The following is a 21,433-nucleotide window of genomic DNA, read 5'->3' as shown; positions in this document are numbered from 1 at the left end:
TGTAGTGCTCCCTTTAGTATTTCCTGTAGGACGGGTGTCTTGTTCACAAAGTCTCTCATTGTCTGTTTGTCAGAAATATTTTGAGCTCTCCCTCATATTTGAAGGACAGCTTTGCTGGATATAGGATTCTTGGTTGGCGGTTTTTCTCTTTCAGTATCTTAAATATATCACACCACTGCCTTCTTGCCTCCACGGTTTCTGCTGAGAGATCCACACATAGTCTTATTAAGCTTCCTTTGTATGTAATGGATCGCTTTTCTCTTGCTGCTTTCAGGATTCTCTCTCTGTCTTTGACGTTTGATAATCTGATTATTAAGTGTCTTGGCGTAGGCCTATTCAGATCTCTTCTGTTTGGAGTGCGCTGCGCTTCTTAGATCTGTAATTTTATGTCTTTCATAAGGGATGGGAAATTTTCATTAATTATTCCCTCTATTATTGCTTCTGCCCCCTTTCCCTTCTCTTCTCCTTCTGGAACACCAGTGATATGTACATTATTGTACTTTGTTTCATCCTTGAGTTCCCAGAGACGTTGCTCATATTTTTTCATTCTGTTCTCCATCTGCTCCTTTGCGTGTAGGCTTTCAGGTGTTTTTTGTTCTCCAGTTCCTGAGTGTTTTCTTCTGCCTCTTGAGATCTGCTGTTGTACGTTTCCATTGTGTCTTTCATCTCTTGTGTTGTGCCTTTCATTTCCATAGATTCTACTAGTTGTTTTTTTGAACTTTTGATTTCTGCCATATACATGCCCAGTGCTTCCTTTACAGCCTCTATCTCTTTTGCAATATCTTCTCTAAACTTTTTGATTTGATTTAGCATTAGTTGTTTAAATTCCTGTATCTCAGTTGAAGTGTACGTTTGTTCCTTTGACGGGGCCATAACTTTGTTTTTCTTAGTGTAGGTTGTAATTTTCTGTTGTCTAGGCATGGTTTCCTTGGTTATCCAAATCAGGTTTTCCCAGACCAGAACAGGCTCAGGTCCCAGAGGGAAGAAATATTCAGTATCTGGTTTCCCTGCAGGTGTGTCTTAGAAAATTGCTCCACCCTGTGATGCCTCAGGTCACTGTGCTTTTCTGCCCAGCAGGTGACACCTGTTAGCCTATAATTCTTGACTGGTGTGAGGAGGTATGGCCGTGTTCCCCCAGGCTCTGGGGTCTGGTTCTGAATGGAAAGGGCCCCACCCCTTTCCTCCTAGAGAAGACAGACCCCCCAGGTGGAGGTCATTAGCATTTCAGTGGTCTCTGTCTCTGCTTGTGGTGTCTCCACCCTTCCCAGAGTCACAGCCCTGGAAACTGAAAATGACTGGGGCTTTCTCCACTGAGCCGAAAAAGAAACAGATAGTCCCCCTCAGACCCAGTCCAAGGTGACCCTCCGGCTCTCCCAGGTCAGTCGTCACCCAAAGCCTCTGTCTGTTTTTTGGGGATGCGTACCTGTAGGGAGCAGTTCACACTCGCTACTTAAAACCCCAGTTGGAGCTCAGCTGAGCTATATTCGCTTGCTGGGAGAGAGCTTCTCTCTGGCACCACGAGACTCCACAGCTCGGGCTATGGGGGAGGGGGTCTCACGACTTGGATCCTCAGGTTTTAGTTACAGATTTTATGCTGTGTTCTCAGGCATTCCTCCCAATTCAGGTTGGTGTATGATGAGTGGATGGTCTCGTTTGTCCCCCCGCAGTTATTCTGGATTATTTACTAGTTGTTTCTGGTGTTTTGTAGTTGTTCCAGGGGGACTACTTAGCTTCCACTCCTCTCTATGCCGCCATCTTGCCCCGCCTTGGCATCCAATTTTAATGTCATGTGTGTAACAGAGAACTCTTAAAAGTGTTATTTGAGCTGAATATGGGCAGTTGTGTATATTTATTTACACTTGCAGGATTTCTCCAAGTTTTGCCTCATTATTCCTCCTCTGTTATTGGAGAAATCCAGGAACAATAATTGCTCATTTAATGGTGCCCACGACAGTGTGTTCCCTGGTGCTGCCCCAGCATGGGGCAGGTGCCCGGGCTCCGGTCACCAGGTGTCCCCGGCGCCCCTGCCCACCCTTGCGTCCTCCCTGGGGTCCCCCTGAATTCTAAGGCAAGTGCAGGCGCTTGTCAGTTCTCCAGCGCCGTGGCCGCAAGAGCCTGTAATCCTGGGGCCCCGGCCCCACCCGAGGTCCCGTCAGGGGCACGGCGTGACCAGGTGTGGACACCCCCATGGCAGAGGCTGCGGCAGAGGCGGGGCGGGTGCCACTGAGCCACGACCCCGCGCCCGGCCGTCTGCGGCTCCACCCGCCGGCCTCATGGCACCTGACTGGGTCTCTCTGCCACCGGCTTCCACGGGGACAAGGAGACTTGCGGGGAGCCCGTTCCTGCAGGGGGCAAATCTGCTCACTCAGCTCTTTCCCCAGGAGCCTCCCGGGGTGGGGGGACCAGGCCAAAGGAAAGGGTCACATGTCCTCGGGGGCCCCTGGCCTCGTCACTGTGCCTGCGAGGGGTTGCCCGGGGCGCACATGGCTGCGTCCCTCTGGTGACCGGCTGAGGCCCGCGGGGAGCCCAGCGCCTGTCCCGGCCCCTTCCCTGCAGGACGCTGGAGACGGGGTCGCGGGTGGTGACCCCAGATGGGGCTCGGGCCACCCTGGCCTGTGTCTCGGGCTCCACCGGGGTAGGTGGGGGTGCGGCACGGGTCACCCGTTTCTTCTGTGTCCCCTAAACCTTCCAGGCATCCGGTGACGTCGGAAGCGGGCTCGAGGGTAACCAGGAGCTTCTCGGGGAGGAGCCGGTGAGTGTCCGTGGAGACCAGACCCTCCTGGCCCGGTGGGGGCCCCCTTCTCCCTGCAGGGCTGGGGTGCGTCGCACGTGTGCACGCACATGTGACCGCTGTGCTCCCTCGCTGTGCTCCGAGGATGGATTCCCAGCTGGACGGGGACACGGGACGCGGTCCAGGTGCCGTCTCCTGTTTCCCCCAGAGGGACTTGAACTCCCGTTGATGGCTGTGAGCTGCCTGGTCCAGAACTGGGGCTTCGGCTCGCACCCCCAGCCCTGTCTGCGCCCCCTCTTGTCTCTTTCTTGGGAGAGCTCTTGGGAAATTGGGGTTCTCATCTAAGCGTTCCTGAGGTCTTTGAAGTGACCTGACACCCCACCCACCCCCCCTTAGCATCTGGGCCTTAAGGGGTTGAGCTGGTTTGTAAATCTAAATGAGCAGGAAAAGCTGGACAGGACACGGTGGGGTCAAGGGGCTTCTGGAGGCCAAAGCAGGGGGTCTTTCTCCAGCTGCCCCCACCTGTGTCAGCACACTAGACGGTGGGGGGCGGGGGCGGGGGCGGGTCCCAGGGCCATAACAGGACGTGGGGCCTTCCCCTGTCGGATGCCTGTGGCTCTCTGCACCCCACAAGCCGTCAGGCAGGAGCACCCTGTCTTCCCGTCCACTCTGGTGAGGGGCGTCCTGGCCCAATGGAGTGGGAGGGGTGGTTGAGGAGGAGCTCAGGGTCCCTGCCCTGAGCTCCCCACCTTGCTCCCGGCTGCACCCGGGCTCCCCCGTTGGTGCTTCAGGGCTCAGGGTGGCTCATGTTACTTGGGCCTCATGGATTAGGGGGACACAGCTCCCCCCGAGGTGCCCACCACGGAGCCCCTGCCCAGAGCTCAGCCGAGTCTGGGAGACGTGGGCAGGGGGCCGCATGGGGCGCGTCCCACCCTCACTCGCTCCCTCGTGCATCCGCTCAACAAAGCCCCGTGGAAAACGGACACGGATCCACGGGCAGGGGCAACACCGGTTCCTGCCTTGCCCGGCCCCTGGCCACCGGGCATCGGGTTGAGAGGGACGACAGGGTCCAGGGCTGGGTGTGAGTGGACGTGGCCCCCGGCTTCCCACAGCCGCACTCCCCACGCCCTCCATCTCCTCATGGCCTCCGTCTCTCTCCGCACCCCCCACCTCCCCAGTCCCCTCCTGAGCCCTCATGGACGATTGCCAGGGTCCCCCCCCAGAGCTGCCGAGTCAGAAAACCCAGACACGGCACCCCTTCCTGCCAGGAGTCCATCCCCGCTCCCCGAAACCCCTGTGGGGCCGAGCCGGGGCCCCACCAGCTGGGGGCGGGGGAGCTCAGGATAGCTGTTTCCGGGTGGGGTCCCAGCCTCCCCGGGGGCTGGGGGTCGACGGGGGTGGCAGGGAGACCCCTGCTGACCCCAACTCGGAGCTTGGGGCCATGGCACAATGGGAAAGCCGACCACGCGCAGTGCTTGCTGGTTTCAAACTGGGCCCTGGTAACCTTAGGATCCACAGACGATGATCTCGGACTTTTATATCTTACATGAATTCACATTACATTTTGACAAGAAATGGCAAATAAAAATAAATCCTGATATCGTCCACTTGGCGAGGTGGGGAATGACTACTTGGGAAACGCTGCCTCAGGGAAGGGGGTGCTGCACGGGGGGCCCAGGACGGAGCCCCCTCCCCAAGCCTCCCAGAGACCCCAGCACCAGCTCGCAGGGGCCCGACCGCAGGCCAAGCCCCGGGGCTCACCGTCCTAAGAGCTGTAAATACTTGGTTTCACAAACCCAGCAAGCCCGACCCGCCGACTCGCCCCCCGCTGTCCCCGCAGGGCCCTGTCCTCCTGCCTGGCCTCCCCGCGGTGCCCCCGGTCATTTCCCCGTCCTTGGCTGGAGGCAGCAACGCAGAAGATTCCAGAGCCGAGGAAACCGAGGAAGCAACGGCGGTGCCTTCACTGGGAGGTAAAACTCTTGCAAGTGTCGGGTGCGTGTGTTGTGTGGGGGTGTCGGGGTGCGTGTGGGGTGAGCGGCTGCCTGGCAATCGCGGACACACTCCCCGGAACGGGGCCCTCGGTGGGAACCAGCTTGCGGCTGAGCTCCGAGAGCTGGCCGGGCAGCGCTGGCCATGGCCGCCTCCTTCCTGTGGGTCCTGGGTCCCGGTGTCTACTGGGCCATTGGGGCTGTGGGATGGCTTGGGGCCTCGCCTTGGGGCTGCTGTTGCCCAGGACCCACTGGCCCCCACCCCTGGCCAGCACTGGGGGTTGTGGTGCTTCCTCTCGGGGAGTCGGGGCAACGTGGGGATCCCCTGGCCCAGGGGCCATGTGCTGTGGGGGGTGTGCAGGGCCCCAACCTGCTGGAGGCTCAGATGTGCAGGGCACGTGGGAAATGACGTGCACATCCGACTGTGTTAGGTCCCTGCTGCTACGTAACAAATCAGCGCACTTTTGGAAGCTTAGAACGAAGGCCCCTTATTATGCCACCATTCTGGGGTCAGAGGGCCGAGGCGGGCCCGGCTCCTTTCCGGGGCTTGGGGGGCCCAGTTTCTGGGCTGTCAGAGTTGGGGGTGGACTTCCGTGCCCTGGGGTGGTAGGACTCAGCCCCTGGTCCTCGCTGGCACTCGCTGGGGGTGTCCTCAGTTTCCCCAGCCGCCCATCACCCTGGCCTGAGGCCCCCTCCTCCGTCTCCGGAGCCATCCCCTGCAGGGCAGCCCCCTCGTGCCGCGGGCCTCTCCCACCCTCTGCCTCGTCTCTCCTGCTTCCTCTGCTGCTCGTGGGGACCCTCAGACCATCAGACAATCCCCCCAATCTCAGTGATTAGTGGCTTAATTTCATCGGCAAAGCACCCCCTGGGGGGCCGCGGGGAGTGTTTGCTGGACACCAGGGAAGGAGGATCGAGGGGTCAGCTTAGAATGTCGCACTTGCATCAAGGTTTTAGGAACTGTAGACTTTGTTGTATTTTATTGCTTTTATTAATGATTGAAATGACACGTGCTCAACGCAGCTGATGCAGCCGACTTAGGACCAGGAGGATGGACTCGGGGAGCACCCGCGCACGCTTTCTGCGCCCCACCCTTCCTGTTTCAAGGGACGTGGGGATGTTTGTTGCTGATGGTGCCTGGGACGAGCACCGGATGGGTTCTCGTTCTCCTGTGTATTTTTATATAAATTACAGATTTTCAAGTAGTGGGATTTGGTAAGCGTCATGGTGTGCACGCAATCAGGAGAGCGAGCACAGCACACCCCCAGAAGGGTCCGTGCACCCCTCTGTCGCCCTCCCTCCTGCCACTCCCCACCCCCACCCCAGGCGACCACTCATCTGCTTTCTGCCGCTCTCGGTTATTGGCATTTCCGGAATCTTCCGTAGGTGGAGTTGCACAGCCAGTCCTGGATTCCGTCGCTCACCAGTGCTGTGGGCCGGGCGCTGAGCCTCCCAGGGTGTGGCGGGGGCACGTTCTTCCTCTCCTCACCTGTGGGCGGGCATGAGGGTTGTCTCCAGCTGTTGCACCTGAGACTGCGGAGGACGTTCTAGCGTCTCGGTTTGGCCTCCGCCGTCTTTCTCTGGGTGGACGCCTGGGAGTGGAGAGCGGACCCGGTGCTGAGCCGTTCTCCCAAGCGGCCGCTCCGTTTGGCCCTCACCGTGGCGCGGGGAGCCCCTCACCCTGCAGGTGCTCGCTGAGCTCGGAGCGGATCAGGGGCTCCACCGCAGCCCGAGCCCCTGCCCACCTGCTCCTCTGTCCCTCGCTGTCTCCCTCGGCAGCTGTCCAAACCCTCTGCCCGTTTTTCATGAGTTGTTAGCATCTTTATTATCGAGTTTCGGGGGGCTCTTTATGTATTCTGTATGCAAGTCCTTCACCAGCTGCCTGCTCTGCAAGTATTTTCTCCCAGCCTCTGGTGGTGTCTTGAGCACACGTTTTTTATTTGGATGAAGCCCGGCTCATCGGTTAGGTTTCTGGTGTTGAAGGAATCACTGCCAACCGCAGGCCACAGGTTTCCTCCCAGCCGTCGTGGGGTTCGAGGCTTTAGGTTTCGGTGCCCGGCTCCTTCCGAGGTGTGTGCGGCGTGGGTGTGGGCAGGTGGGCGCTCTGCGTGCCCAGGCCCCGTGGCACCAGCGTTGGTTGGAAAGACCCCCCTCGCCGTGACTTGCCTCTGCGCGTCCGTGGGAAATCGTGTGTGTGTGATCTCCTCTGGGCTCCGCGTCCTGTTCCGTGGTCTGTCTGTCCGTCTGTCTTGGTCGCTGCTCTTTATAAAGAGCCTTGGCACGGGTGGGAACCCTCCAGCGTTGTTCCCGTCCGTCGTTCTGGCTGTTCTGTGTTCTCTGCGCACTCACGGGGCTCTGACAATCAGACTTGATTCCTGTGGGGAGACCTTCGCCCGGTGGGGACTTCACACCAGGGGTGTGGCGGTGCTGCCCTCTCGTGGCCGGGGACCCCGAGACCCGCAGCTGGGGACCCCAAGACCCACACAAGACCTGCAGCCTGGGGACCCCGAGACCCACAGCTCAGGGACCCTGAAACCCTCAGCCTGAGGACCCCAAGGCCTGCAGCTCAGGGACCCTGAAACCCTCAGCCTGGGGACCCTGAGGCCTGCAGCCGGGGGCAGGGGCAGTGGTCCCAGGGGCGCTGGAGAGCCCCTGAGGCTCGTCCGCGGAAGGCGGGGTGGAGGGTGCCCTGCTCTGTCCCGTCAGGGGCCCTTCCAGGTTCCGTCCACCCGGGACTCAGCGGCAGGTCAGGCCCGGGGGGTCTGGTGGCCCCACCAAGGGGGCAAAGGATTCCTCCAGATTCACCCAGAAAGGGGGTGTCTGGAAGCCCCCAGGAAGTGCAGAGCCTTTCCAAACAGGGTACACTCTGAAATCTTTCAGCAGAAGAAGAAATAGTGAAAATATGTGTATGTGAGAGAGGCAGGGAGAGAAGGAGAGAGAGGCAGGGAGAGAGGCAGGGGGCGAGCAAACGAGGCAGCGTGTGCCCCTGGGGTGTGGTGAGCTGTGGGGTGTTCATTGTACGGCCCTTGCGGTATTTCCACGGGTTTTCAACTTTTCAAAAAGTTTAGAGAGGAAAAAATGAGAAGAAAAAAGTGATAAGTGATAAGAAGGCATTTCAGCTGGGCCAGGGCCTCTCTGTACATGGGACCCAGGAAGAATCTTCCGGAAGATTTGGCTGGCGGTTGGAGCTGGTGGCAACCAGGGAGGAGTGGCTTGCCTCCTGCAGGGCCTCACAGAGCCTCCTCTGGTTCATTGCTGATTTCAGGTCCCCTTGTCCCCACCTGCCTGCACCCCCCACCCCAGGGCACCTGCCAGAGCAGCTGTGCTCAGTCAGGGAGCTCGGCTTGGGGCTCAGGCCCATCCCCGTGTCCCGAGGGCTCCAGGCCGGCACTGGGGGGACAGGGCCGACCTCCCTGGGGAGGGGGCAGCACGGGTCTGACAGCAGCCCCCCACCCCCACAGCTCAGACCCGTGCTGGTGAGGAGCCTGGACGGACGGGCAGTGCCGGCCCTGCGGACCCAGATGTGGTGTCCACGTGGGATGGGACAGCTTGGAGACCTGGAGGTGGCCTGGAAGAGGTGAGCCACACCCACCACCCTGGCCTGGCCGAGAGCTGCCGGGGCTGGAGGAACCGGGGCTTTCCAGCCCGTTCGTGGCGACCCCAGAGCAGGCCCCTCGGGGTGTGGCCAGGCCGCTCTCCTTGCTGCCCCTGCATGCCCAGCACGTGGGGGGGCACCGGCAGCCATGGGGCGTCCACAGTGGGGGTTCCTGGCCAGCAGTGCACAGGACGGAGCAGTGTGAGGAGACCCCAGGGCAGGCCCCTGAGGGTGACCCCAGCTGTGCACCCGTCTCCTCTTCATTCCCAGGGGCACCTGAAGGGGCAGAAGGAGGAGCTGGGTGCTCAGGGCCTGCCTGGCCCCCTCGGTCCCCAGGACCCCGCAGGCCCGGCCGTGCACAGCCCCGACGGCACCTACACACAGCCTGTCCCCGGGCCTCAGGGACCCCCCGGGCCTGCCGGACCGCCAGGGAAGGACGGACCCCCGGGAAGGGACGGCCAGCCGGTGAGCACATCCCCAAGGCCAGGTCCTGCCTGGCCCAGAGCGGGGTCCTAGCAGGAGGGGAGAATGGGTGGCCAATGAGGAGCTTAGCCACTATCAGAGCAGACCCCCAGATTGCGCCTGAGGGGCACGGGGCCAGAGCCAGCTCCTGGGGCTCTGCTGGCCCCTCAGAGCTGGACACGGTGACCCAGAGCTGGAGCTCGCCCCATGCTTCAGGGTACAGCGGGCGGGAGTGAGAACGAAGGGGTCATCCCGCGGTGAGCTGCGAGGGTGGGGGCCTCTCGTGCCGTCTGGGGTGGGGCGGGAGGGGATCTGGTGGGGACAGAGGAGGTGGGGGCCCTTCTCCCGTGGCTGCAGCAGTCACTGACGCGGGGATGGGGTTTCAAAGTGAAGCCCCCGTGGGAGAGCAGGTTAACTTTCCTCAGGAAAACAGAAGTCTAACCGCTGATGGGAAAGTGAAAAGTGAAGTGTGTGTGTTGAAAGATTTAGGCTAATTATCAGGGAAGAACAGAAAAGAAAAATAGAAATAGAAAGTGGAGCTTCCAAATCCTTGGAGAAAAAAATATGTAAGAGGCAGAAAGCCTGAAGGGGGTGGGGAGTACATAGAAAAGGGAAAGTGAGCTGGCGAAATGGAGGCCATTCGGGGACCCAGCCAGGGTGGGGGCTCCACAGACCTCAGTCACACACCCCAGAGCATGTGCGTGCACGTGCATGCGCGTGGACATGTGTGTGCAAGTGTGTGCACTGAGTGTGCATGTGTGCGAGTGTGAGTGTGTGCACTTGTACGTGTGTGTGCATGGGTGGGTGAGTGCGATGTGACTGCATGAGTGTGCATGTGAATACCAGTGTGCACATGTGAGTGCACGTGTGTGTGTGTGAGTGTACATGTGTGCTGTGTGTGAGTGTGCATGTGTGCACTTGTACGTGTGTGTGCATGGGTGGGTGAGTGCAATGTGACTGCGTGAGTGTGCATGTGAATACCAGTGTGCACATGTGAGTGCACGTGTGTGCATGTGAGTGTACGTGTGTGTGCACTTGTACGTGTGTGAATGTGTGGGTGAGTGCACGTGTGTGTGCGAGTGTGCATGTGTGCACTCGTGCGTGTGTGCGTGGGTGGGTTAGTGCGATGTGACTGTGTGTGAGTGTGCGTGTGAATACCAGTGTGCACATGTGTGTGCGTGTGAGTGTGCACGTGTGTGCAGGTGTTTGTGGTACAGGATTCGAGCGGTGTCCTCTAGTGGATCGTGTCAGCATTCTGTGGCCGGCTGTGCTCCAGCAGGCGTGGAACACTGAAGCCATGGGACCCTCCCATCCTCTCTCCCAGTAGCGGACGTGCCGGCACGTTCTCTGTCCAGTGTTCCCCATAGCACACACGCGTGCACACACTTGCAGGCACACGTACACAGACAGACAGACAGACGGGCACTGCCATTTGGCGGGGACCAGTGGGGATGTGCGAGGCCCTCCGTGGCCGTGGGCTCGCGGCGGCCCGGCCCCTCCTCTGCCCCTTGGAGGGTGCGGTTCCAGGCGGCCCCGAGCTGCTGGGGGACAGCGGGCAAGGGTCTGGCAGACGCCATGTGCTGGTGGCCGCTGGGGTGCCCTTCCCTGACGTGACACTTGCTCTCCGCCTTCCAGGGCGACGTCGGGCCTCAGGGCTTCCCCGGGACTCCGGGGGTCGTGGGCCCCAAGGGCGAGAAGGTAAGACCCTCCCCGGGCAGGGACGGACCCCGAGGCCCTGTCTCAGCGCGTCTGTGACCAGCTTGTTTCCCATTCCCAGGGGGATCCAGGGGTTGGGCCACAAGGACCCCCAGGACCCCAGGGGCCCCCAGGGCCACCGGGACCCTCCCCCAGACCCGACAAGCTGGTGAGTCCCGCTCGGCCTCCATGAGGGCCCGTCCTCTCTTTTGAGTGGGCACTGCCAGCCCCTGCTGGGGGGTGCCCTCGGGCCCAGGGACAAGGGCTCCCGGGCTGCCGTCACCCACAAAATCACCTCCTGCAGGGACACCCGAGCCAGGGGGCAGTGTGTCTGTCAGAGCTCCGGGGGGCCAGGGGGGTGTCCCTGGGGCCACAGGTGGGGTCCGGCTCTGGGCTGGGGTTCTTGGGGGGGGGGTCTGGGCTTGAGGGCATAGTGGGTCTGCACCCCTGCCCCCCAGTGATGGGTCCCCCACACTCCCCCACAGACCTTCATCGACATGGAGGGGTCCGGCTTCGGTGGTGACATGGAGACCCTCAGGGTGAGTGTCCCTGTGGATAGGACCCCCCCAGCCCACACAGACCTCAGCAGGGACCCCGTGGGGTAAAGAGGTTTGGGGGGTGGGGTGTGTTGCTCAGCGGACTGCATGTGCCGTGACTCTCTGTCTCCCCTTAGGGACCACGAGGCTTCCCCGGGCCCCCCGGGCCCCCCGGTGTCCCCGGCCTGCCCGGCGAGCCAGGCCGCTTCGGGGTGAACAGCTCGGACACCCCAGGACCCGCGGGCCTGCCTGGCGTGCCTGGCCGGGATGGGGCCCCCGGGCTCCCCGGCCCTCCGGTAAGTCCTGCCTCCCACCCCTCACCCACCCACGTCCCCCTCCCGGGGCAGGTGGCCTCATCAGCCAGGAGTGGGGCGAGAGCTCGAGTGTGGGGTTACCCTGCGTCTGGGCACAGCCCCCCATTCCTGCCGTCTCTGGCCTGTGTCGCACCCCAACCCTCAGCCTTCCAGTGGGGCGCTGCCACCTCTGGGTGTGCTCTCAGATGGGGGCAGCGGGGCGGGTCTGGGGGTCACCAGCCTGCTATGACCGCTAGCAGCGCGGCTAAGCCCTCAGCCCCACGGGGTCTCCCTGGGCCTGCCCACTGCCCCCTCACTGCACCCGCTCTTCAGAGCTCCCTGCTCACTGTGCCCCGACACTCGCTGCCCCTGCGCCTCCTCCGTCCCTCTCCTTGACCCCGGCCCCCCCGCCTGCCCCCGCGGGGTCCACAGCAAGCCCGAGGTGCTCACGGGCGCCGGTCACTGTAACTGGGGGTGCGACACGCGCATGGGGCTGGGTTTTCACTTGCTGACACAGCGTGAACCTGTCCTGCACCCCAGCGGGCACGTGGAGCTGGGTGGGTGGGTGCTGCCCCCTCCTAGCCAGCCCCTGCCAACGCTTGTTGTCAGGCCTGGGGACCCCCTGGGGTGAGTCCTGGGGGAGGGGGAGGGGTGCACCTCGTTTCCGGGCGTTCGGAGGCTCTGGGTTCGGAGGCTGCGGCGGTTCCTCCCGTGGACAGAGGAGGGGGCCCACCTCCCGGTCCCTGGGGTCTGCCCATCCCGGCTCCCCGGTTTGATCAGCGACTGGAGTAAACAGCAAGCCAGCCGGCAGGGAGCCCCGAGCTGCTCGGGGTCTGTGTCCTGGGGGCCTCTGGGCCTGGCCGCGTGTCCGGGGTGTGGCAGACCCCATGCCCTGGCTGGTCCATGCGTCTTGGTGGCCGGCAGGCCTCACTCGGCTCTTCTCTCCCCCAGGGGCCCCCAGGTCCTCCAGGAAAAGAGGGGCGACCCGGAGCTGACGGCCAGAGAGGAGACCCCGTAAGTCACTCCCCACCTGTCGGGTGGACGGGCCCCAGTGATGGGGACAGGAGGGTGCCATGGGGGGCTTCACGCAGTCGCCTGTGTGACCAGAGGCTGTGGGCTCGTGTAGAAGTTCAGGACCTCGTCCCAGCTGCTTTTTCATGACAAAAACTGGACTCAGTCTTGGGGAAAGTCAGCCCTTCACATGCCTGACCACTGATGCTGCCCCAGCCCTGGGGGGTCCTGCTGGTCTATCACAACGTGACCTGGAGGAGGTTTGGGCTGAGTGGGGGGCTCATGTCACATGGACACTGAGGTGCTCAGAACCGCTGGTTCCCGTGGCCACAGCTTAGCTGAGAGAGTGGGTGACTCGGCCGAGAGTGGCCCTGGGTGCCTTGGAGGGCAATTGCCTCGTGGAACGCACAGCAACTGGCACATGGGGTCCTTCCAGAGACCCACCCCCAGAGCCCCAGGCACATCCCAGGCCAGGAAGGGGTCAAGGCCGGGGCTGGGTTTGGGGGCCACTGGTAGAGACGGGCCTCGCCGAGCTCTGGGTGGGGTCTCAGGGAGCAGTGCCCCCACATCAGCTCCCCACCCAGAGAGAGAAGACAGAGCGCAAAACGTGTGCAAATGTGCGGGGCAGTGGCCCCGGCCAGTGGACGGCCAGGCCAGCTCTCCCGTCCTCCTGGTGCCGGCTCAGACCCCACAGAGCTGCTTCTCTCTCCCACAGGGTGAAGCAGGCACCCCGGGACCCAAGGTACGGACAGATGCTGCCCTCCTGCCTCCCACAGCCCACCCAGAGCCGGACCTCATCTGATAGACTGTCCCCCCCAGGGTCCTGAGTGGGCTCCGTCCGCTCCTTCTGGGTGGCCACAGGCTGGTTCCTGAGCGGGAGCCCGGCCACTCCTGCAGGGCCTGGGCCACACCGGAGGACACGCACGGGGGCTGCCAGGCCTGGGGGGCGGCAGGGGGAGGCCAGGCCCAGAGGCTGCTCAGAGCCCCTCACACTCCGCTCCGAGGCTGTCCTGGGACCCTACGCAGAGACCCCCGTGCTGGTGGGCTCAGGCCCCCCGCTGCCACGGCCCTGACTCGGGTCTGGACGAGCCCCAGGCCGCACATCTGCAGTTGTGGTTGGAGGGTCTGCGTTAGGAGGAGGGGGTGTCCGCGGAAGCCAGAAGGAAGAGGCCGTGGGGTTTGGTGCTTCACAGAGCGCTCAGTCATCTCCTGGGATTTCAGATGGTTTCGGGGCTGTTGGGGCGCAGGTGCAGGGGACACCACAGCTGACATGGCGTTCTATGGAGAGCCGGGAGGACGTGATGCTGTCTCCCCTCCCTTCGCAGGGAAGCCAGGGGGACCCCGGCCCCGTCGGTGCTCCCGGGGAGAGCGGCCCAGCAGGAGCCCCTGGACCAGCTGGGCCCCCTGGCCCCCCTGGGCTCCCCGGGCCCCCAGGCCCCGGACTCGCAGCGGGATTTGTGAGTACCACTGAGCTCAGCCCCTGAAAGCCTGGGTCTGTGTCTGGGACCGCGTCCTGCTCCAGCGTCTCCCAGCTGCATCACCCTGGCCTGGCCCAGAGCTGGGCACAGCCTGTGTCAGGCCTGCAGCCCCCTGGCCCTGACTGTGCCTCCGTGGAAGGTTCCAGGGGAGGGCGGGGTGGCTGCACACCCATCTTCTCGAGACCAGAGCCACCCAGGCTGCCCCTGGTGCCGCGACGCTCATTCTGGCCGCCCTGCCCGCCGCTGTTCCTGGGGCCTTGCAGCCCTCCCGAGGCCAAAGCAGAGACAAACACCATCCTGCAGCCTTGTGCCGGCTCAGACCGAACCCCGAGAGGCTGCATGGGGGGCGCGCCCCCGGGCAGGTCCCTCCAGCTAGCAGAGGCGCCTCACCCGCCAGCTGGCCACTCTCGGGTGACCCCAGCCCACGCTCGGCCCGGCGGTGCCCCTATTCTCGATGCAGGCCCAGCACCCCGAGGGCCTCTCCTTGAGAACAGGGCGGCCTGAGCCTCTCGCTGGTGTCTTTTCCTCCAGGACGACATGGAAGGTTCTGGGGCGCTCTTCTGGACGGCCCGAGGTTCCGACAGACCCCAGGTACTGCCCACTGGTTGGTGAGCTTTGGGGAGCAGGCCCCGCGGCAGAACGGGGACCCTGCAGAAGCGGCGGGCGGCTCATTCCAACCTCGGGTCCTTGGTCCTCCCTGCCAGCCCCCCGAGGTTGAGCTGAAGTGTCAGCCCCGAACCCCATTGCCAGGACCAGCTGGGGCAGGGTGGGCACCGAGACGGCTATTTCCGGGAAAAACCCAGTCCTCACTGTCTTTTGCGTCTCTAATTTTGAGACATAACACACCCGACCTGAGTGAAAGCTGAGTCAAGCGATTGCTACAAAACCCCACCTTGCTGCGTGTGAGCAAGCACCGCCGGGCCCGGGGTCGGGGGGCCCAAGACCCGAGCAGCTGAGGCTCCATGAGTGGTGGGGTGCTGAGGCCAGCACTGGCAGGGGGGCAGGCGGGACACCCCTGCTCACTGAGGGTGCGTGAGCTGTCCTCACCCCACAGCACAAGCTCAGGTTGGGGTACCCACCTGCCCAGGATGGAGGCCCCGGGCCGTTCTGGAGGCTGCCGCAAGCCGGGTTGACGTGGATTTTATGACACGGATTTGCAGTTCACTGGAATGTTCCACATCGAGCTTTTCGAGCTCGTGCCTTTCCTCTTGTGCACTGAGGGAGCCTCCACTCACCTGTGCGCGGTAGCTGCTTTAGCATCAGGACAGCCTGAGCCAAAAGTCGGGAGAAGCTTCTGGGACTTGTGTGCTGAGGCGGCCCCCGGGGCCAGGCCTCCCTGAGGCTCTAGAACCGCGTCACCAGCTCCAGGGTCCCCGGCCCCCCGGAGGGCAGGGGGCTGCTCCCACCCGCAGCCGTGTTGGGGTGTCGACCCTGGGCCCATGGGGGGCCGCTGCTCTCGTTGAAGGGACACGTTCACTCGTACTTTGTAGTTACATCCGATGAGAACTTACTTCGTGTTCGGGTGGCTTTCTGAGCAGAAGGCGGTTCTCGTGCGGACACACCCCAGGCGGGGAGCTGTGTGTCGGGGTGTCAGCCCCCCGAGGTGCCCCACGGGCCGGGGCCAGGCTGAGGATGTTCAGGGTCGACTGAGCAGGCCCCAGGGGCTCCCCATGGCGAGCTGGCTCCCTGACCCTCTCGCCCTCCCTGTTCGGCTGCAGCTGTGAGCACCAGGGAAGGGGCTGGTTTCCCGGTGGGTTACGTCCCCCCAGCCCGGGCCGCTGTGCGCACTCAGCCGGGCCTGACCACTGTTCCTCTGCTCCACAGGGTCCTCCTGGCCGGCCGGGGCTCAAGGTGAGTGGGCGACGGGCACGCCTGGGTGGGTGGGTGGGGGCCACGCTGCCAAGCGCCCCAGGGGCTGCTGCTCACAGGAGCCGCGCGCTCGGAGGAAGTGTGGACGTGTGGACGTGTGGACATGTGCCCGGTGCCAGAGGGCCTGGAGGGGCTTAAAGGCTCCATGACCCCCTGCCAGGCAGGGCGCAGCTCCAGGGGCACCGCCAGCACACACAGCCCTTTCTTGGGGCGTCGAGGCTGCGGTTTCAGTCCCTGAACTGCGGTGGGGACCTGGGCAGAGCCGGGCCATGGAGGGTCGCGGAGGCCCCCGACCCACAGCTGCAGGGCTGGCTACCCTGGGGACCGGGACCGGGCGCCTCTCCAGCTCCTGCTTCGCTCCTGTGCCCCTGAGCCTGCAGGACGGCAGCCCCCAGCCCCAGCCCCCCACCCCTCAGGCCCAGGGCCACTCTCCCAGGAGGTGCCGGGCTGGCCTGGGCGTGGGGGGCCGGGGTCCATGTCCCCAACCCCAGGGCTCCGAGATGCAGGGGGGCTTCCCTGTTGCTGGCTGGGGGGGATGGGTGGGCGCTGCGTTGGGGGTGGCCTCGCCCCTGCCCCTCACTCATGGAGTCCCCTTTTCCACTTCAGGGGGATCCTGGAATGGCTGGGCCCCCGGGGGACAAGGTAAGAACGTTTGGGGGGTTCAGAACATCGAAAGTCTTTGTTGTCCCCACTCCAGGGTCGAGGGGTCCCCAGGGCTGAGGCCAGGAGCCAGGCCAGCCTGTGCCCCCATGGCCCCCATCTCTTCCCCCCGAGCCTCGGCCACTAGGGGTGACATGGCTACGGCCCAAGTGGGGGATCTGTGCAGGATGGACTTGGGGGGTGCAGTCAGCCCCCCACCCCTTCTGGCTCCTCCTTGCAGCTGACCTGGCCCTGCCCTGTTTCTTTAGAATATAAGACACCCCCACCCCATTTACAGAGACAGCCCAGCAGGGCCTGGGCCCCTCTGGCCACCTTGTAGGGGAACCCCCCTCGGCCCCGGTGCTGCCGGCCTGGACACCCCACGGTCAGTGAAGCCTGAGCAGCGGGCAGCCAGGCAGGGCCGCCTCCCCAGGGGTCATGGCTCTGTCCTGGGGAGCTGGGTGGGCCAGGGGCTGACGTGTGTTCTCCCGCCGGCTCCAGGGGGACATCGGCCAGGATGGAGCGCGCGGGTTCCCGGGCCTTCCTGGCAGAGAGGGGGCAGCCGGGCCTCCGGTGAGTGACCGTGCAGTGGCCAGGGGTATCCTGGGTGGGGGGTGTCCAGGCACCTGCCCCACCGGGTTCCCTGGGCCCCGAGGCAGCAGCCCAGCTCTGCAGAGAGAAGGAGACACCAGAGCGAGTCTGTGGGGCTGTGACCGACCCCAGCCTTCCCCAAAGCCAGCCTGGAGGCCCTTGGTTCGGTCCATGGCGAGTTGTTAACTTCTTCTTTCCACAGGGACCAAAAGGAGACAAGGGGAGCCCAGGAGAGAAGGTGTGTGTCACCGGTGATGGCTGGGGGCAGGGGGGACTATCTGCGGGCAGCTGTGGAGCACGACTGGCCAGTCCCCCCAGCCCAGCCCATCCGGGCTCTCCGGTCACCGCTGCTCACTCGCCCTGCCACACACGGGATATGGGGACCCCTCGGAAGTGGTGGCTCTCGGGGCTGGGGTGTGGGGTGCACGGGTCCCTCCAGAGCCTGCCCTGCCCGGAGGCCTCTGAAGCCACTGTCCCCAGCCCCTGGGCTGCTCCTCACACCCCATGGGCTCCAGGGAGCCCTCTGCGTCATGGGTGGGCTGCGGGGTCCCCCTGTGGCAGTTTATCGAGTGCTGGGGATGTGGCTGTCTTCCAGGGCAGCCCAGGGAAGGATGGCGTGGGGCAGCCAGGCCTCCCAGGGCCCCCCGGACCCCCCGGGCCCGTCGTCTACCTGTCGGAGCAGGACGTAGGTGCTGGGCCCCGCAGGGTGGGGGGATGGGGGTGGCCGTCGGCCTGGGTGCCGGGTGCTCCCCAATCTGCTGGTTCTGTTGGGAGCCAGAGCGCGTCTCCTTCTGGTGAGACTGTGTTTAGAACTTAGAGGAGAAGAAAAGGGTGAGGCTGGAGTCCAGAGAGAAAAGGGGAATGAAAAGTGATGGGCGGGAAAGCCGAGTTCCGCGGCCTGGGACAGCCTCGAGGCCGGGCCCTCTCGCTGCGTCCCCAGGTGGCCTGTGGCCTGTTGGGGGCCAGTCAGAGGGTCCGGGGAGCTTGGGGGCTCCATGGCACATCCGTGCTTCTCTCAGAAATGCCGTTGAATCCCGGCAGCTCCTGAGGGAGGCCTGGCGGCCGTTCCCTTCCTTGCAGACAGTTTCCCTCGTCCCTTTCCAGTGACTGGTCTTTGCTCAGCTCGTGGCGGTAGCGGTAGAGATGCAGATGGCACGTCCAGCGTGCCCGCTAAGGGCCAGAGCTGCAGGGACCACTGGGAGGCGATGTGCTGGGCCGGCCGCTCTGGGGACACACGGTGGCGTCTTGTATTTCCGTCCTATCTCGGTCGTCCCTGGTTGTAGCCCACAGCCCGGAAATGCACGTAGCTGCCGGTAAAGCCGCCCAGTGCTCTCTGGAGAAGGGCTGAGCTGGGTCCAGAACCCTCCTGGCCAGGATTCCTGGCTGTCCTGTCCCCGCTGCTTTCTCTGCGGGTGTCTCCACAGCCCCCTCCCCACCCCCAGCAGAGAAGGCCCAGGCCCAGCTGGACAGGCCCTCTCAGGGCAGGTGCACGAGCCTCGGGGTCGGGGACCCAGCCCATCTGTGCCAGCAGCCACGGCAGCCACTCAGACACCCCGTTTCCCTGGCCACCACCCCCAGCTGCAGACCCCAGCTGCTCCACTGCCGGCTGTGGAACCCACACCTGCACCGCGTCACCTCTCCAGGCAGAGGACATGCCCAGGCCAGAGCACAGATGACAATAAGCGTTCAGAGCCACTTCCAACAAAAATGGGGGTGTCCCGGGTTGCTAATGCTGCCGTTATGCAGAACACCAGAAATGGATGGGCTTTTATAAAGGGGGTTTATTTGGTTATAAAGTTAGAGTCTTAAGACCATAAAGTGTCCATCAACAAGGGGTACCTTCCCTGGAGAAAGGCCATTGGCATCCGGAAAACCTCTGTTAGCTGGGAAGGCATGTGGCTGGCATCTGCTTGCTCCCGGGTTGCGTTTCTAAATGGTGTTCTCCAAAATGTTGCTCTTGGGGCATTTTGTTCTCTCTCAACTGCAGCTCCTCTTCAAAATGTCACTCTCTGTTACCCTGAGGTCCCTGTTTCTGAGCTCTTTTTATAGGACTCCAGTGAACTAATGAAGGCCCACGCTCAATGGGCAGGGCCTCAGTCAAGAGGTCACACCCTAACCAAAGGTGTCACTCACAGTTGGGTGGGTCACATCTCCATGGAAACACCAAATCAGAAGGTTCCAACCTAATCACCTCCAATGCATCTGACCCCACAAGACTGCATTGAAGAACATGGAGTTTGGGGGGACATAATCCATCCAGACCAGCACAGGGGGCTTCTGAGACCTGGCTGCAGCGAGCCCGCAGCTCCTCCCCAGCCACTGGTGGCCCCCGAAAGGGCCAGGGGCTCCCACCCACCCTGAGGCAGCCCGCGAGGGGCCGGAAGGCAAACCCAGAGAGGCTTCTGAAAACAATGTTTTCTTTGTAAACTTAATTTTTGTTAACAGTTGAATTTTTATTTTAAATGTGGTTTTTCCTTCTTTTTTTTACTTTTTACTTTCCTGCCGACTTGCTGACAGAGAGCCCTTGCCAGTGTGCCAGGACCCGAGGTATGTGCCGTTTTTTGCCCAAGAAACGCACCGGATGTGTCCCGGGCGGTGCCCGTCAGGACAGGGCTGGGGTGTCGGAGTCTGACCCTCGGTGGACGTTTGTCCAGAGCTGACGCTGCACTTTCTCCCGCAGGGCAGGCAGGGCCATGCCGGCTTCCCCGTAAGTCACCGCGTGGCCTCCCCGCTCTCGGGGGACGGTGGTGGGAGAGGGTGGGCAGATGTCCCCCTTGCAGGCAGGGGGACCCCTCAGGTGGGCGCGGCCCTTGTCAGGGAGGCCTCTGGCGCCCAGCCGTGGTGGTGGCCGGGACGTGGCCCCCTGAGGTGGGGACACGGCCACTGCGGACCTCACGCAGCCTCGTTTCCTTCCCAGGGGCCGGCCGGACCAAAGGGCGACCTGGGCCCCAGAGGCGAGCCGGGCTTCCCGGGCCAGAAGGTGGGGGTCCCGGCGCCTCCCTCGGGGGTCTCCCGCCCCACGGGCCCCACGGGCCAGGGAGAGGGCAGCCCCCGGCCCACCGGCCAGCCCAGTCGGCCGTGCAGACGGAGCGGGTGGGGCCTGGGAGCCCCGGTGGCCTGTCCTGAGGGGTCGCTGTCCCGGGGGAGGTCTCCGCTCTGGGGGTGCCGTGCCCCTGAAGCTCGCGTTGCTGACCGGCGGCTTTGCCTTCCAGGGGGAGAAGGGCGAGCCGGGCGCCATGCTGCGCCCCGATGGCAGCCTCCTGGGCCCCGCCCCAAAAGGAGCCAAGGTGAGGGGCTGCGCGGCCTCGCTTCCAGGGCGCAGGGACCGAGCACGGGGGTGGCCTCCAGAGACAGGGACCCGCTCCTGAGGACACAGCCTCCCCGAACAGGGCTCTGGAACCTTCTGCGGCAGAAGGGCTCTCCTGATCCTCTCCCATTTGTGCCTCCACACCTCCCTGAGCCCCGGGGAGGGGTCTGGGGAGGAGCCAGGCCCGGACCCCCAAGGCTGAGGGGAACCCCCAGACCCTCAGGAGGCCTCGGCTGCCCCTAGGCCCAGAGGCAAGTCCCTGACCCTGGGAGGGCATCGCCCACTGCTGACCCCCGAGAGGGTGCCCCAAGGGTGTGCCAACCAGGACAAACCCCAATCCCAAATCCTCTCTCCGTGGGCTTTCCTGCCCTCCCCGATGGTGTCGGCGGCCCCAGCCCTCCCCAGGGGTCAGGTGGACAGATGGGCCGAAAGCCAGAGGGGGAGCCCTGCAGGGGCCCACGGGGGCTGTGCAGACACCCACACTGACGGAGCTTTCCGGTTCTCTGCAGGGAGAGCAGGGCTTCCGAGGACCCCCGGTGAGTGGGACCCCCTGCCCGAGTGTGCCGCGGGGTCAGAAGGGAAGACGCCGGTCGGCTGGTACCAGCCACGGAGCTGCCACGCGGCCACAGCTCCCAACGTAGCCAGCACGGACAGACCCCGGGGGCCACAGAGAGGGCCGGAGGCGGAGCTGTGCGGACACAGGGCAGGGTGTCCGCACCTTCCGGCACCCTCCTCCCCCAGCCCCTCCGTGATGGCCGCGTGGCAGCCCCTGGGCTCCGTCCTGCTTGCCTGTGGCCGTGTCCACCTGAAGCCCCGGGGGCCTGGGCTCTCGTCCCTCGTGGACAGATGGGACACACACACCTGTACGCCCGGGCGGCTGCCCTGCCTGGGGGCACACGTGGCCTTCACGCAGGGAGCACCTGGGCCGTGGCTGCAGGAGAGAGGGAGGCCGTGGCCGGCCGGCGGCTCCAATCCAGGGCAGGGCCCAGGGCGGCCTCCGCGTGCTCACCTCCCCTGGCCCCGGGTCCCCCTGGGACGCTGCTCCTCTGCGGCCTCGGTGGCCTCTGCTCACCTCTGTCAGGACCTATTGGTGACTCAGCTGCTTGTCTGTCCTGCAGGGTCCGTATGGCCGTCCTGGGCACAAGGGGGAGATCGGCTTCCCTGGACGGCCGGTGAGGAGCCCGGGGTCTTGGGTTGCCCCTCCTGTGGGGCAGCGGCTCAGGGCTGGGGGTCGGCATGCA

At 63.8% G+C, this 21,433-nt stretch overlaps 1 protein-coding gene across 3 annotated transcripts in view; it reads left to right on the top strand.

Moving 5' to 3' along the window:
* The window catches only part of COL18A1 (collagen type XVIII alpha 1 chain), a 97,781-nt gene that overhangs the window by 60,818 nt on the left and 15,530 nt on the right, over positions 1 to 21,433 (top strand). For all 3 annotated transcript variants that reach the window (XM_037830216.1, XM_037830201.1, XM_037830207.1), the window contains 23 exons: positions 2,693 to 2,752; positions 4,572 to 4,701; positions 8,178 to 8,293; positions 8,582 to 8,776; positions 10,409 to 10,471; positions 10,551 to 10,637; positions 10,954 to 11,007; positions 11,142 to 11,300; positions 12,249 to 12,311; positions 13,024 to 13,050; positions 13,634 to 13,765; positions 14,318 to 14,377; positions 15,611 to 15,637; positions 16,262 to 16,297; positions 16,796 to 16,867; positions 17,088 to 17,123; positions 17,481 to 17,570; positions 19,403 to 19,432; positions 19,566 to 19,592; positions 19,803 to 19,865; positions 20,098 to 20,172; positions 20,702 to 20,728; positions 21,311 to 21,364. In XM_037830216.1, the coding sequence (XP_037686144.1) occupies positions 2,693 to 2,752; positions 4,572 to 4,701; positions 8,178 to 8,293; positions 8,582 to 8,776; positions 10,409 to 10,471; positions 10,551 to 10,637; positions 10,954 to 11,007; positions 11,142 to 11,300; positions 12,249 to 12,311; positions 13,024 to 13,050; positions 13,634 to 13,765; positions 14,318 to 14,377; positions 15,611 to 15,637; positions 16,262 to 16,297; positions 16,796 to 16,867; positions 17,088 to 17,123; positions 17,481 to 17,570; positions 19,403 to 19,432; positions 19,566 to 19,592; positions 19,803 to 19,865; positions 20,098 to 20,172; positions 20,702 to 20,728; positions 21,311 to 21,364 (1,683 nt within the window). The remainder of the gene's footprint in view (positions 1 to 2,692; positions 2,753 to 4,571; positions 4,702 to 8,177; positions 8,294 to 8,581; positions 8,777 to 10,408; positions 10,472 to 10,550; positions 10,638 to 10,953; positions 11,008 to 11,141; positions 11,301 to 12,248; positions 12,312 to 13,023; positions 13,051 to 13,633; positions 13,766 to 14,317; positions 14,378 to 15,610; positions 15,638 to 16,261; positions 16,298 to 16,795; positions 16,868 to 17,087; positions 17,124 to 17,480; positions 17,571 to 19,402; positions 19,433 to 19,565; positions 19,593 to 19,802; positions 19,866 to 20,097; positions 20,173 to 20,701; positions 20,729 to 21,310; positions 21,365 to 21,433) is intronic.

The sequence above is a fragment of the Choloepus didactylus genome, chromosome 1 (assembly GCF_015220235.1).
Source record: "Choloepus didactylus isolate mChoDid1 chromosome 1, mChoDid1.pri, whole genome shotgun sequence".
Classification (NCBI taxonomy): Eukaryota; Metazoa; Chordata; class Mammalia; order Pilosa; family Megalonychidae; genus Choloepus; species Choloepus didactylus.
This window is presented reverse-complemented; position numbering and strand designations above follow the sequence as displayed.